Source organism: Xenopus tropicalis, chromosome 8, assembly GCF_000004195.4.
Source record: "Xenopus tropicalis strain Nigerian chromosome 8, UCB_Xtro_10.0, whole genome shotgun sequence".
Lineage (NCBI taxonomy): Eukaryota > Metazoa > Chordata > Amphibia > Anura > Pipidae > Xenopus > Xenopus tropicalis.
Genome location: NC_030684.2, coordinates 101,874,839 through 101,889,934, shown reverse-complemented (window position 1 = coordinate 101,889,934; position 15,096 = coordinate 101,874,839). Strand labels below are relative to the sequence as shown.

Here is a 15,096-nt window from a genome sequence, read left to right as displayed (position 1 = left end):
GCAATTTCCTTCATGTAAATCTTCATGAATTTCCTTTCCTTTAGTAGCACTTAGTAGCTCAGAACTCTGGTTTGTTGTTTGCTGTCAAGGACAAGAATTAGCAATCTCTAGTGACAATGCATTTGCTCAGTAGTTTCTGTAACACACAGCATTCATTAAACATCATACTGTATGTGACCCAGAATAATGCCCCTGGTTAATGCACAAGCTATTTACTTGTGTATCAAGGCAGTGGGATGAGTGGGATGATGCACTTGTACATTTTTGCAGCGAGTAGTCAGCACAACAAATCGTATAAACTTTAGGACAGTGCAGGTTTTCCCCTGGTACATAAAACTGGATACAATTTGGAACAGCGCCACTCTTATGCTTTTAATATAAAAAGCCTTTATTGCAAACTTGTAATCAACTATGTTTCATTTCTTAAAGGGCCACGTAAGGCTTAAAATGTTGCTGTAATGCCCTGAAAGTGTGCGATAAAGGCATTTTACTTTAAAAGAATAAGAGCGGTACTGTTCCAGACTGTATCCAGTTTGATGCACATCTACTTGTCAACTTCATTTACCACAATTTGTGTTGCAGTGCAATAACAATGCAAATGACGTTCAGCCACGGTAGGACATGCCTTTAATACAGAAACATGCTGTTCTATTGATGCTATTGATAATCTTTTAAATACCTACTTTTGGGGCTCTTTAAATACTGACAGATACTAGGAGAGCTATTCCAACAAGAGATAAGTGAGTACAGCAGGACTTGTCAAACTGGATGTTGCTTATCATAGGCAACATCCAGGCCTCACTATCCCTACTGAAAATACAATTAGAATCGCAAGTGCCCAATGTTAGTGATATATCCTTACCTTCCCAGACGAATATATATATGGGATCCCTACACTACAGGCAATTTGGCCTGAGAGACCTCCAAACTGCCACTCCTATGTTGGAGCTCGGAACTGCTCTTTCTAGCTCAACCCTAACCATTACGACTTGCATGAATTGCTGGGACTTTTTCGTAGCCGTTACGATTTGTTTGTATATTGCCGCAACTTTTTTGTATTGAGCGCTAGTAAACGGCGGGCAAAACTTTCAGACTTTGCATGATTTTGGAAGCCTCCCATAGGACTCAATGGCACTCTGCAGCTCCAACCTGGCCCAAGGAAAGTCTCCCATAGGGCTCAATGGCACTCTGCAGCTCCAACCTGGCCCAAGGAAAGTCTCCCATAGGGCTCAATGGCACTCTGCAGCTCCAACCCGGCCCAAGGAAAGTCTCCCATAGGGCTCAATGGCACTCTGCAGCTCCAACCTGGCCCAAGGAAAGTCACGATACTGAAGCTTGAAGGAATCCGAAACTTTCGTACTCGGCGCGACAGCTACGAAAAAGTCGCAACAATTCACGCAAATCGTAATGGCTACGAAAAAGTCATAACGGCTATGAAAAAGTCGCAACAATTTACGAAAAATGTCTATGAAGATTTTCATTCATCCAGGTCATGGTATATCTAGTATAAATGAATTTGAAGCAACTGGACTTTGTTTAGTAATCATTGAAGACATTTCACTACTCATCCGAGCAGCTTCTTCAGTTCAACTGACTGGTATGGGAAGTCCTCAGCATATATACTCTTCCACTAATCCAATCACAATGGCACTTTGTAACTCATCAGAAAGGTGACATCTGAAACTCACAGAGGTGTGAATGCTGTGGAGTTACATTGAAAGGATTACCAAAGTATCATGCAACTCTTCAAACAGGTGTTACTTGTTAGAGTTGCATGAATGGATGTGTGAAGAGTTCTGAAACTGCCGGGGTACAGATGTTAGAACAGCATTGTATGTAGCAGACAGATGGTGTCGAAGTCCCCCGCAATATAGTCATCCCCTATGTAGCAGGAGTGTCGGAGAAACTCAGGAGAATTTTCAACAAACACCACATCCCTGTGTTTTTCAAACCTAGCAACACACTGAGACAAAAACTTGTACACCCAAAGGATCCAACACCAAAGGAAAAACAAAGCAATGTTGTATACGCAGTCCAGTGTAGCGAGGAGTGCACCGACCTTTACATTGGTGAGACAAAGCAACTGCTCTCTAAGCGAATGGCTCAGCATAGGAGGGCGAACACTACAGGCCAGGACTCTGCTGTCTTTCTACACCTAAAAGACAAGGAACACTCCTTTGAAAATAGCAATGTCCAAATTTTGGACAAAGAAGACCGCTGGTTTGAAAGAGGTGTAAAAGAGGCCATTCATGTCAAAGTGGAGAAACCATCCCTTAACAGAGGCGGGGGACTTCGACACATCTGTCTGCTACATACAATGCTGTTCTAACATCTGTACCCCGGCAGTTTCAGAACTCTTCACACATCCATTCATGCAACTCTAACAAGTAACACCTGTTTGAAGAGTTGCATGATACTTGGGTAATCCTTTCAAAGTAACTCCACAGCATTCACACCTCTGTGAGTTTCAGATGTCACCTTTCTGAAGAGTTACATAGTGCCATTGTGATTGGATTAGTGGAAGAGTATATATGCTGAGGACTTCCCATACCAGTCAGTTGAACTGAAGAAGCTGCTCGGATGAGTAGTGAAACGTCTTCAATGATTACTAAACAAAGTCCAGTTGCTTCAAATTCATTTATACTAAATTTACGAAAAAATTGCAAAATACTAATCATTACGAAAAAAACGCATTCGGACGCCTTTGGAGCATTCGTGGATTAGTAAATGTGCCCCTTAGAGTGTACTATAAAGGGAGCTACACCTGCCACTATCTAATGCCTCATTCATGTCCATTAATTGGCTGATGGGGCCTAGCATGTATGTGTGCCTTGGCTTGTTTGGGTGAACTGTGAATCCTGTGATCCCATGAGGCGGCCCTTAATTCATAACAGGGTTGGACTGGGGTGTGAAGGGCCCACCGGGGCTCCCATCCCAGGGGCCCTGCAGGTGCACTCAGCCGGGCACATTCTCTAACCAACCTCCCCGTAGGGGCCCCCCTAACCCCCTTTGCAGGGCCCCCACCTGACATACTCCCCCGAGCGCATAAATTTGACGCGTCAGGGGAGGAGCATTCGGGAGGGGTAGCGCCGGCAAGGGTAGGGTCTGGGCCGCCGAGACCGACCCTGATTCATAATAATTTTCTTTTTAGGAGTACCCAATAGCACGTACTACTAAAAAAGTATATTTTTATAAAAATGGTTTATTTAGATGAAGCAGGGTTTTACAGGGTTTTATTTATGCAATATATTTCTATAGCGACCTACATTGTTTGAGGGTATAGTTTTCCTTTACATGTCTGTATGCCATACATGTCTGTCACTTGATGCCGAAATCTATTATTTCTGCTTGTATGATGAGAACATTGCTTTTAGTGGCTCTAAAAGACTGAATGGCATTTTGAGTTTTTGCTGCTCTTGTGAAGCATTTGTTTGTTGTGGAAGAAGCGCTCTTTTCCAGAGATGTTAGAACAATGCTGTAAGAGCAAATAGTACAAGCTGACCTTTTTTGAAGCAGGTTTTTCTAAAGTACCCCATTTTTTTCAAGGACATAAAAGGCTGTTTGTGCTATATACACTATGTTTGAAGGGTTTTTTTTTCGTTGGGATGGTAGCAAAGCCTACCACTGAAGAAAGTGTCTCTAAATATTAGGGGATTTTTGTCCAAATAAGTACAGGTATGGGATTTGTTATCCAGAAACCTCTTATACGGATAGTTCTGGGGAAGTCCAAGAAAGTAATTTTCAATAGACATTTTAATACCATAATTCACATTTTTAAAAATCTTTTCCGCTGTTATAATAAAACAGTACCATGTACTTGATCCCAACTAAGATATAATTAATCCATATTAATGGCCAAACAATACTATTGGGTTTAAATGATTTTTAGTAGACTTAATGTATGGAGAGCCATAGTACAGAAATTCCCAGTTGCCAATCATTCTGGTCCTATACCTGTATTGGATAATGTGTTAGGCATATATACAGTTTCCAAAAGCAGAACTACTGTATATGTCTGTTGTGAAGAAGATTTGATGAAGGGGGTGCTCTGCCTCATGAAATTTAACAGTGTCTTTTTTTTTTGGTTCTACAAAATTTTCTCCATCCAATTCAGATAAAGTACATGCTATGTCTAGGGAATGACTTGATGAAAAGTTGCTGCTGTTCAAATATAAAATGTGGAAGTATGCCATTTGTAGTACCACTTCTCACCTGTAACTGTGACAAGCATGTATTTCCATAGGTTGCAATAGAACAGCACCACCAGCTCTGATTTTTACTGCTGTTTCTAAATATATGAAATTAGGGTACTTTTGAATGAAGCATTTACTAGCAATGGATACATAACAAGAATAAAAAATAGTCTGAATTTGCAAACATTAAACTTTATTCACATTATTTAACAGACCCACACAGAACCTTGCATTTCATGCTGGTATTCAGCACTTCCGACTGATATTTACAAAAATGCATCTTCCAGAAAAGGTTACTGTGCATATGTTTCCTCTTTAAAGGAACAGTAACACCAAAAAATGAAAGTGTTTTAAAGTAATTAGAATATAATGTATTGTTGCCCTGCACTGGTAAAATTAGTGTGTTGGCTACAGAAACTTTTCTATAATTTATATAAATCAGCTGCTGTGTAGCCATGGGGGCAGCCATTAAAGGGGAAGGAAAGGCTAAGTCACTTGGGGGTGCCAAAATGTTAGGCACCCCCAAGTGACTTAGATCGCCTACCTTGTACCCCGGGCTGGCGCCCCTGTTAGGAGAAAAAAGCACCAGCCCGGGGTACCTGCAGGAAGCGCTTCCTCCTTCCTTTCTCTTCTGCCGGCGAAATCCGTCGGCCGGCGCATGCGCAGTAGAGTGAAAAGCCGACTTTAACATTTAAGTTCGGCTTTTCACTCTACTGCGCATGCGCGCGCAAGTGAAAAGGAATGAGGAAGCGCTCGCTGCTACCCCGGGCTGGTGCTGTTCTCTCCGTACAGGGGCACCAGCCCGGGGTAAGAGGTAAGCGATCTAAGTCACTTGGGGGTGCCTAAAATTTTGGCACCCCCAAGTGACTTAGCCTTTCCTTCTCCTTTAAAGCTGGAAAAAGGGAGAAAAGGCACAGGCACATAGCAGATAACAGATAAGCTCTGTAGAATATAATGGGGTTTTATCTGTTATCTGCTATGTTACCTGTGCCTTTTCTCATTTGAATGGCTGCCCCCATAGCTACACAGCAGCTTTGTTTATATAAACTATAGTTGTCCTTCTAAGGCAAACACAACAGGTGTACCAATGCAGGGCAACAGTACATTATACTGTAATTACATTTATACACTTTCATATTTTGGTGTTACTGTTCCTTTAACATAAGGACTTGACTTTAAAGTCAGTATTGACAAGGAAATATGACCTTTAGTGCTATGTTCTGGTTGCATGACTTAAGTCCCTCTACTGGGGCATAGGGTATATCAAGAGCCTTTGTTATATCTTTTCCCAGTGAACAGTTATGGTGAAGATGAAGATCTAACCTCCTCCTCAGACAGTGATGAAGAAGTGTTTAAGCAGTTTCAGATCTCTGTATCACGGTCACAGAGCTTCCGTTCAACAGTCTCTGAAAAGGCAACGCAAGCAGGTTCAGAAAGTAGGCAAAAATTCAGCCGCTTGCTCTCAAACCATGAGGAGTTAAGCACAGAAGCTTCTGAGTGTGAAGGTATTTTATCTCCAAATCAGACTTTTCAGTGTTACACTTATATCAGCACTTGGTATAGATTCAATTCATATCACTTGGCTCCACTTGAATCTGTAGTACTTGGTATAGCATGAATGCATATCACCTGGCTCTACCTGAATCCACAGCACTTGGTATAGCATGAATGCCTATCACCTGGCTTCACTTGAATCTGCAGTACTTGGTATAGCATGAATCCATATCACTTGGATCATACTGAATCCATAGTACTTGGTATAGCATGAATGCATATCACTTGGCTCAACTTGAACCCACAGCATTTAGTTTAGCTTGAATATGCAGCACTTGTTTCCGATTGAATATGCAGCTTGGTTAAGCATGAATCCATAACACTTTGCTTAGCTTGAATCACAGCATTTGGTTTAGCATGAATCCACAGAATTTGGTTAGTTTGAATCTATATCAGTTGGTTTAACTTGAATCCACAGGATTTAGTTCAGCTTGCATCCGTAGAGTTTGGTTCAGCTTGCATCTGTAGAGTTTGGTTTAGCTTGCATCCCTAGAGTTTGGTTTAGCTTGCATCCGTATAGTTTGGTTTAGCTTGCATCCGTAGAGTTTGGTTTAGCTTGCATCCGTATAGTTTGGTTTAGCTTGCATCCGTAGAGTTTGGTTTAGCTTGCATCCGTAGAGTTTGGTTTAGCTTGCATCCGTAGAGTTTGGTTTAGCTTGCATCCGTAGAGTTTGCTTGAGCTTGCATCCGTAGAGTTTGCTTGAGCTTGCATCCGTAGAGTTTGGTTTAGCTTGCATCCGTAGAGTTTGGTTTAGCTTGCATCCGTAGAGTTTGGTTTAGCTTGCATCTGTAGAGTTTGGGTTAGCTTGCATCCGTAGAGTTTGGTTTAGCTTGCATCCGTAGAGTTTGGGTTAGCTTGCATCCGTAGAGTTTGGTTTAGCTTGCATCCGTAGAGTTTGGTTTAGCTTGCATCCGTAGAGTTTGGTTTAGCTTGCATCCGTAGAGTTTGGGTTAGCTTGCATCCGTAGAGTTTGGTTTAGTTTGCATCCGTAGAGTTTGGGTTAGCTTGCATCCGTAGAGTTTGGGTTAGCTTGCATCCGTAGAGTTTGGTTTAGCTTGCATCCACAGCACTTGGTTCAACTTAAAGCCACTGCACTTGGTTTAATTTAAATCCACAGCATTTGGTAATGCATGAATCAATTTTACTTTGTTCAGCTTGAATCCGCAGCATTTAGTTTAGCATAAATACCTAAAACATGGTTCACTTTTTTAGCCACAGCATTTGGTTAGTGTTGAATCTATATCATTAGGTGTAACATAAATCTGCAGCACTTAGTTCAGTTTGAATCTATATCTCATGATTCAACAGAATTTGCAGCATATGGTTTAGCTTGAATCTGCAGCACTTTACCATTTTCAAGCATGATTTTTTTAGTAAATGTCACATTTATTTATATAAGAGGGAAAAACTGCACGTTTATGTTCTCTTCTCTTTTTTCTATATTTTCACTCTCTCTCTATAGTCTTGAAAGGAGAAGGAAAGGTAAAAATTAAATAAGCTTTATCAGAAAGGTCTATGTAAATACAGCCATAAACACTTACGGAACCGCTGCTCTGAGTCCTCTATCGAAAGAAACATCACATTTCTTTTCTTCTATTCTGTATACATGATCTTCTGTGTCAGACTTCCTTCTCTTCAGCGCACGACACAAGCCTACTCTGTTTGCTCCTCTCTCCCCCTCCCTTCTCCTCCTCCCTCTCCCCTCCCTGCTGTAATCTGAGCCCAGAGCACAAAGATGCAGCCGCAGAAGTGAAGTCAGACCAAGGTAAAATGACAGCTGCTATCTTAAACAAACAGAAAGAGTTTCTAGGGCTGCTTAACATTCTGCAGAATTATTCTAGTGTCCTAACTTGCACTGTTTTGACTAATCTATTGGCAATACATTGCCTCAGCAGCTTTCCTTCTCCTTTAAGTTATAAGCTGGTACATGTTTTTGTCTCTGCTTGTTTGAATATCTTTTTAATTTTGGCAGTAAGTTTTATGCTTCTATATGTTATGCTTACGCCAAGATTTGCATTGGTTTTGTTTAAAACATGTCACCATTCTATTGCCATGTGACAATGATATTCTGCTGCTGTGTTTACACATTAAGGGTAATCAGTGGTGATCCTGGGGCTGCTGCTGCTTGAGGCAGTAGCCCCAATGCTTTCTCTCTCTGCGCTTACAACTTTAGCGTCAGAGCAAGCCCAGAGGGGGCCACATCGATAGTGCAGAGAATGCTAATGTGAGGAAATTGTGGGGACCTTAACTGCACTTGCAGATGTAAATGAGTCCTATAATGCCCAAAAATGCATGTATATGAAGTTTCACATGCCAATGATTTTCCCTTAGAACATGACAGTTCCTGCCATCTTGTATTGCCATTATTTCCCAGCTGAAGGTTTGTTGACACAGAAAACTCCCTGCGTGCTATAAACCTAAAGGGGCTGCCATAATGAAACCTACTTCCCACTGGTCCCAAAAAAATGTAATATTTAAAAAAAAACAAAAAAACAGAATATCAGTGTCTACATCACACTTAGGGGCACATTTATCAAAGTACGAATTTTGGACATTAAAAAGTACGTTTAGGAAGATAAGCAAATAAAGAGGCAGGTACCTCTTGTAATTGCCACTTGTCATTGTGCAGTAGGAGAGGGGGTCATAAATTCTAACTGCTGTGAATCCATTAGGGTCCCCCAGTTTTTCATAAAATCTGCTCCAAGTGTAAAATTCCATTCGTGCCTCAGAAACTGTTTGGCTAGCAAATGGCAAAAATACATGGCAGGTGAGGGAAGTGAAATTTAGGGTATAATCTGTAGAACAGACATTATGGCATGAAAATTCCTATAGATGTTAGTAGGCATGTGGGTCCAAGCTATTATAATTCCCAGCGCTGGTTGATGTGCTTGATCCTACAACAAGCAGTGCTTTATGTATTTGATTGACAATATTAAACTGATTTGTACAGCACCCCCCAATGCCCCACCTATTGTTATATCACTTCTAGTGGGATTTTGCCCAATTATTCATTTCTAATGACTGTGCTGATGCTATGTTCTATATTTCAGTGACATTAGGAAGTAGTCCAAGGCATAGATTAATTTAGGGTTATTTAGAGACATAAAAAGAGAGGGTAAATTTATGTTTACCATAGGCATTTCCTTTTCTAGGATTCAAGTAAGGTAATATTCAGGATGAAAACATCAAAGCAGTGAAATGAAACGTAACTGAAGCAGCTGGAGCAAGAGTGTTAGCAAGCTGTCAGGAAGAATATGAAAGGGTATACTTTGAGATGAAGCAGGATGATATAATATATACAGTATAACCTTTCCAAACCTTCTTTGACATGACATTGAAGATTCCAACCCCGATGTTGCCCCTTACCATATTATACACAGCACCTCAATACATTCAATACATTGTAATATGTGTGCAGTTGCAATAATCCAGAAAGTGTTCACTTTGTACACATAGATTTGGATGTCCTCTGTTATCAGTCCAATGAAGAAGATGACCATGTATCATATCGCTCACGACAAGAATTAGCAGCCACAGAACATAAGAATGCCACTGGTCAGGAAGCAGATGCCAGGCCTGGTGTTAATAATGATGGCTTTGAAGATCAAGATGCCACAGACAACTCATCAGTGTGCAGTCCGGAGGTAGGTCTCACCTGAATTAGGACTTTTAATCAAACAACTTCCAATTACATTATTTGGGCTAAATACAATTCAGTTATTATTATATAGTAGTGTTCTAATCTGTTCTAGCCTCATTATTGTGATGAATGTATTGATATGAAAAGATTTCTATATATGTAGTTTTCCACTTTGTCTATAAAGATTCACAATTAAATGTATCATTAAGTGCTGCTTAGCCCACCCAATCATAAACATATCTATCTGTCTGAAATATATTCACACAATGAGCACAATATATGCCCTACCCCTCAACTTAATCAACCTGAGACATTGTTAGGGCATCTTGCAGGATTCTAACACTAGCATGCTTGGACAAATTAAAATAATAGGCCTAGGGCTAGAGTCTGGATCAATCATAATGAATCTAAAAACAGGACAAGAGGACTGCATCAAAGCATTGATTCTGCTCTTCCCAACAGAATTTTGTAGCCCGTCTGAAAGATATCTGGTCGATTTTGGCCAATAATCAGTCAGCTAGTTCAATGGTAGGGCCAATAAGCTGCTGGCTTGGATGACATATGTATGGCCATCATTAGACTGAACTGATTTGCATCCATATTGAGGATGCTAAGGCATACAAGCTTTTTCTTTGTCATTAAAGTTAGTGCCAAGCAAATACATGTGAAAGGCAAAATAATGATGTGCCAGCATGTTGGAAGCACTGAATATGGTTGAAGTTGCTTATTTCTGTGTTTTTAATTTCTTTTTGAATAAGTAAATAATTGTACATCTGCAGTTTCTACAAGCTATTTACTAAAAGCAGACATAGGGGAGTATTTATTAACATTGTAATCAAACATCACCAGTGATATTGCCTGTGGCAACCAATCACCAATAAGATTTGAACGGTCACCTACAAATTAGAAGACAAAATAAAAGATCTGATTGGTTGCTATGAGCAACATCACAGTTGCTGTTTGTCTCCAATGTTAATAAATACGCCACTTAATGTGGGTGGAAAATGGAAGTGCACATGTTCATATCTCAGTATGCTAGGCATTAAACACAATGTCCTAGTGCCTCATTTGCCCTTTGCAGTGGCACAATCCAGATGTACACACAGTTTGTAACAGGTGATCTGCTTTCAGATTCAAAGTTATTTTAATTGATTAATACAATTCTCTTGGCTTCTCTCATTTTCTAATTAACAACTTATTTACTGAAATTTTGTTCTGTGAAATCTCAAAGCATTGAATTGCATAAAAAAATGGACAAGTACCCAATATGTACCCAGTATAGTATTTTGTAGAGCCACCTTTGCAGCAATAGCAGCTTTAGGTGTACCAGCTTTGTCAGCCATTCCTGGGAATGATCATAGACCAGGGTCAAAATGTATGTACTGTATGTATAACTTTATTTATAAAGCGCTACTTATGTACGCAGCACTGTTTGGTTTGGATGCAAGTGCTCTATGGATGGGTCCTCAGGGGCACTGTTTAAAAAATGATATTTTACCTTTAAGAGGCAAATCAAATGCAGACTTCCGCTATAAACTTTGAATTACATTTTACCAATGAAGGACCACTGTTTCGATACAAAGTTATCAGCTGAAAATAGTTATGGACACTTGCCATTTTGCATCCAACAGGGGTAAAAATCTACCCATTCAAACAAATACAGACAAGCAAAGTAACTTTGCATTGATTTGTTCTACTCACTAGAGCTCTATTTTAGTACCTGCTCCAAGCTGACTTTTAGCTTGATCTCATTTCATTAATTCTGAATACTGCCGAATCCTAACCTGATATATTTCTTAGAAAAGTTGATCTCTTAAGCTAAATTTCCCCTTTTGAGGCTGCGCCGCAGGGCTATATCTGTTTACTGAACACTGTGCCCTCAGATCATTATAACATGTAATCATATTTAGTCTGGTTTCAGTGAAGATAAGTGGTCACCATGGGAACTATTACATCACTGATATGCCGTCCTGTTAAATGCAGAACATTTAAACAGAATCTCGCTTTACTAGGGGTAAAATGATCTTTTATCTGTGAATTATTTAAACTTTTGATTACTTTGTAAAGTCCTCCATTTTCCTAGAAATAGCCATGTTTGTTGCTCATTATGCTCTATGTAAAGGAGCATTACCAGTAAAATAACAAGACAATATTGCTGATGATAAAGGATTGATATAATTAAATGTGAGATTTGTGAGGGGATACATGGGACCCCAGCCTGTGCAGGCCATGTGTATCACTATCTGGTGCCTTTTCTGTTGCTCTTTAGTTTAAGCAAGAATGGGAGAACCACAGATTCCTGAGCAATGTATTGTGGTCTGCTATTTAGAAATGTAATAGCATTTGTGTAGTTATTCCCATGGAAATACACTGTTCCAGAGACAGGAAAAAACCTGCACAGCCAGTTCCAAAATGGACTTTTTATGAAAAAATTATTATTAGTATTCCTCACTCCCTGGTCCAAATGTGAAATCCAGTTATTTATGCCTCAAAAGTTGATTTTAAAAGAAAATTGTTCTTCTCAGCATGAAAACAGTGGTATTGAGGGTAGCTTGTATGTCACTAGTAATGCCATGGGGGTTTGTCTGCCTCAACATCATTTCCCATTCACTTATGCAGTTGTTTACCCCACAGCAAATTCATTTTAGGGCTCCCCAAATATTTATAATGTGATCTATTCTTCAAAGATATTTTATTGAAATTGCTCATTAATTAGGGCCCCACTGGGCCCAGCAGACATTTAGGGTTTGCTTTTTAGTAAAAGTTTTAGGAATAACAACTCCACATATAAACAGTTAAATATTAAATGAGAAATCATTAATACTGACGCTCTGCAAGATCAGACATTCTAATAGCTCTCACAACAATACTGTCCTGTGCGTGTATCTATCCATGTACAGTATATTCACATCATTACTGTCTGTAGAAAGGGTTTTGTTCCCCTTCTATGGATTATTTGGAAAAAAAAATGTTAAAAAAAACCTGTAACTGCAAGTGTAACCACCCTGGCAACAATTTTTTTGAAGGGATTTTTTTTATTCAGAAACCACTGAAAAAATTAGACAGACTGTATAACATGTGAAAAGTAGTTGTGAAAGTAGTTTGTAAATATACTGCAATTCATCAAGACCTTTGCCATGGATGTTGCCATGTTGCCAATATGACTAGGGCATAAAGTTACAATAAAAACTGCACATTTAACATTGGAATATCTTGGTCACCTCGTGTAAGCTTATCGTACCCAGTGCTGTATGCTAAGCACTAATACAGAAATTCTAGAAAGCCTTCTTTAAAACCACAAGTGCAGTGAGCAAAGTGCAATTTCGAGTGCAATCGCAATGTTTTTTTCCCACAATTCAGCTTCCCCTCCCCTCAGAATTCTAGCATTATTATGGTTGTAACAGGGCCTTGCACCTGACAAAACTGTGCTGTATCTGACGCAATTGTGTCCATTTTGGCAAATCAAAAAGTTTGATTAACTTCTCTACAGAAGTTTATTAGTTTATTAGTGATGAGAGAATTTTTTCATCAGGCATGGATTCCTTGCGAAATTCCATCATTGGCAAATTTTTCACGAAACTAACACAACATTTTAGAGCAAAAAATTTGCAGTACTGTCTAAAAAGACGCGGTCAAAAAAGTTGCGCGTGTAAAAAAAAATTGTGCTATAGTTGCATTCAAAATTTTGAAGCAAAATGAGATTTGCTCATCACTGCTGTTTATTACTTTTCTCAATAGGACCAGACTGAAAGCACTATTACACCTCCAGTCCCTTATGTACCAATTTCTAAATGCGGTGATCTGGATGTCACACTGGAGTACAAACCTTCCAGCCAAAAGCTGACAGTTACAGTTCTGGAAGCAAAGGATATTCCAGATAAGGAACGTAGCGGTGTGGATTCATGGCAAGTTCATCTTGTCGTTCTGCCAAGCAAAAAGCAAAGAGGCAAGACCACTACCCAGAAAGGATCACTGCCTGTCTTCAATGAGACCTTCACATTTAACAAACTTGTGCCAGAGGAGATGCCTAACCATGCCCTTAGGTTCCGCTTGTATGCTGTGCATAAAATGAACCGTGTGAAAATGATGGGAGAGAAATTGTACCACTTAAGGAACATTAGACCAGATTCTGAAAATAACTTGACTCTGGTTTTGGAGCCAAGAAGCAACCTAACTGTAAGTGTATGCGAAAAAAAAGGGGGATGCCGATTATTTTTGGCTGTAAGGGAATTCCTGGAATTGTAGTTCAACAGAAGTTGTAAAGGCACAGGGCTGGTTAATAACTTAAAATGTGAAAAGAGAGGATTTATAAACCTGCCCTTTGGTATAGTACATGGAACACATGCTCACAATACAATCCAAATGCCAACCCAATGCCTTTCTGCATGTAGAAAATGTGTTATTCATTTGAGTGGCTCTGGTAATCATGGCTGGTGTTTCTGTGCCACTTCCAAGCAGAGGGATTACACTGACATTTATTCATGGTGCAGTGTACACTTTGGGTTGCTTCCCTACTTACCTGGAAAATGCTTTTCTGTATTAAAGCATCACAGACACTTTTCTGAAGCCAGAAAGGATTTTAAATTCCCCATTTTGTAACATACTGATGGGAAATACTAATAACTGTAGTAAACTGGCATGTAGATTTGGCAGTGGAAACCTAGATAATTATAGTAATTATATAATAAGAAATGAATGTTTATGATATTATTTATATTTCATTCTCTCTATCAGTGTGAGGTAATATTAGCCTATATTTTTCATTTTCAAGTACAGAATTACTTGTGAATCAATACTCTAAACTGTATTTTCCATTCTTACAGAGTGGAGATTCCCAGTTAAGTTTTACTCCAGTCTCTCACAGTGAGAGTGATTCATCCACACAGTCCTTGTCTCATGGTGGGGTGCCTGAATTGCTGGTGGGATTGTCGTATAATCCGACAACAGGTCGGCTTTCTGTGGAAATGATCAAAGGTAGTCATTTCCGCAACCTTGCCATCAACCGACCTCCTGGTGAGTAAACCTTATAAGTCTATCAAAAGTATCAGTTCTGCTTTTCTACCTAATGGCACATATTATGTCCAATATATGTCCAGCAACAAGCATTTTCCTTTTATGTCTGTGGGTCTAAAAAAAATTATTTTCATCTTCACCATGCTTTGGTGGGTATTGACCATTTTAGGGTTGGTCTCCGTGACTCAAGCACAATATATATTGAACTTGGAATACCATCTGAGTCAGTAAGTTTTGACTGTATGGCAATACAGATATCAAATTTCATTCAGATGTATAAAAACACTGTTTATATTGTGCTATGAGCTGGAAGTTATGGTCAGATTATCCCAGCAGAAATAAGTCTGGTTCTTTCCAGTAATTTTTGAGGGTAGTAAATAGGATTTGCAGCAAATTTCCGCATTTCGCTATTGGCGAATTGTTTTGCTAAACTTCTGCAAAAATTCACAGCGGAAAAATGGATGGAGTGTATGGATACTTTTTCTTATAAATGTGTCCACATGCGTTTGACCATAAATGTAATGGTGATTGGCTTGTGTACTAAAGGCCCCAAGGTCTGAAAATCATACACGCCTTTGGATGCTTGCCAACTGTTACCAGATTTTATAGTGCCAGTATCAAACTGAAATTAACAAAATATAAACATTGCCATATAATGATGCCATTGTACTCAATTACTATACCCTAGCTCAAAT

General features: G+C 39.4%; 1 protein-coding gene across 7 annotated transcripts in view; it reads left to right on the top strand.

The window, feature by feature from the left end:
* Positions 1 to 15,096, top strand: part of syt16 (synaptotagmin 16) — a 59,997-nt gene that overhangs the window by 39,310 nt on the left and 5,591 nt on the right. For 4 of the 7 annotated variants that reach the window (XM_004917210.4, XM_031891260.1, XM_031891262.1 and 1 more), the window contains 4 exons: positions 5,486 to 5,698; positions 9,205 to 9,392; positions 13,127 to 13,564; positions 14,212 to 14,401. In XM_004917210.4, the coding sequence (XP_004917267.2) occupies positions 5,486 to 5,698; positions 9,205 to 9,392; positions 13,127 to 13,564; positions 14,212 to 14,401 (1,029 nt within the window). The remainder of the gene's footprint in view (positions 1 to 5,485; positions 5,699 to 9,204; positions 9,393 to 13,126; positions 13,565 to 14,211; positions 14,402 to 15,096) is intronic. The other 3 variants (XM_031891263.1, XM_002939478.5, XM_012969388.3) reach the window with 1 other exon arrangement.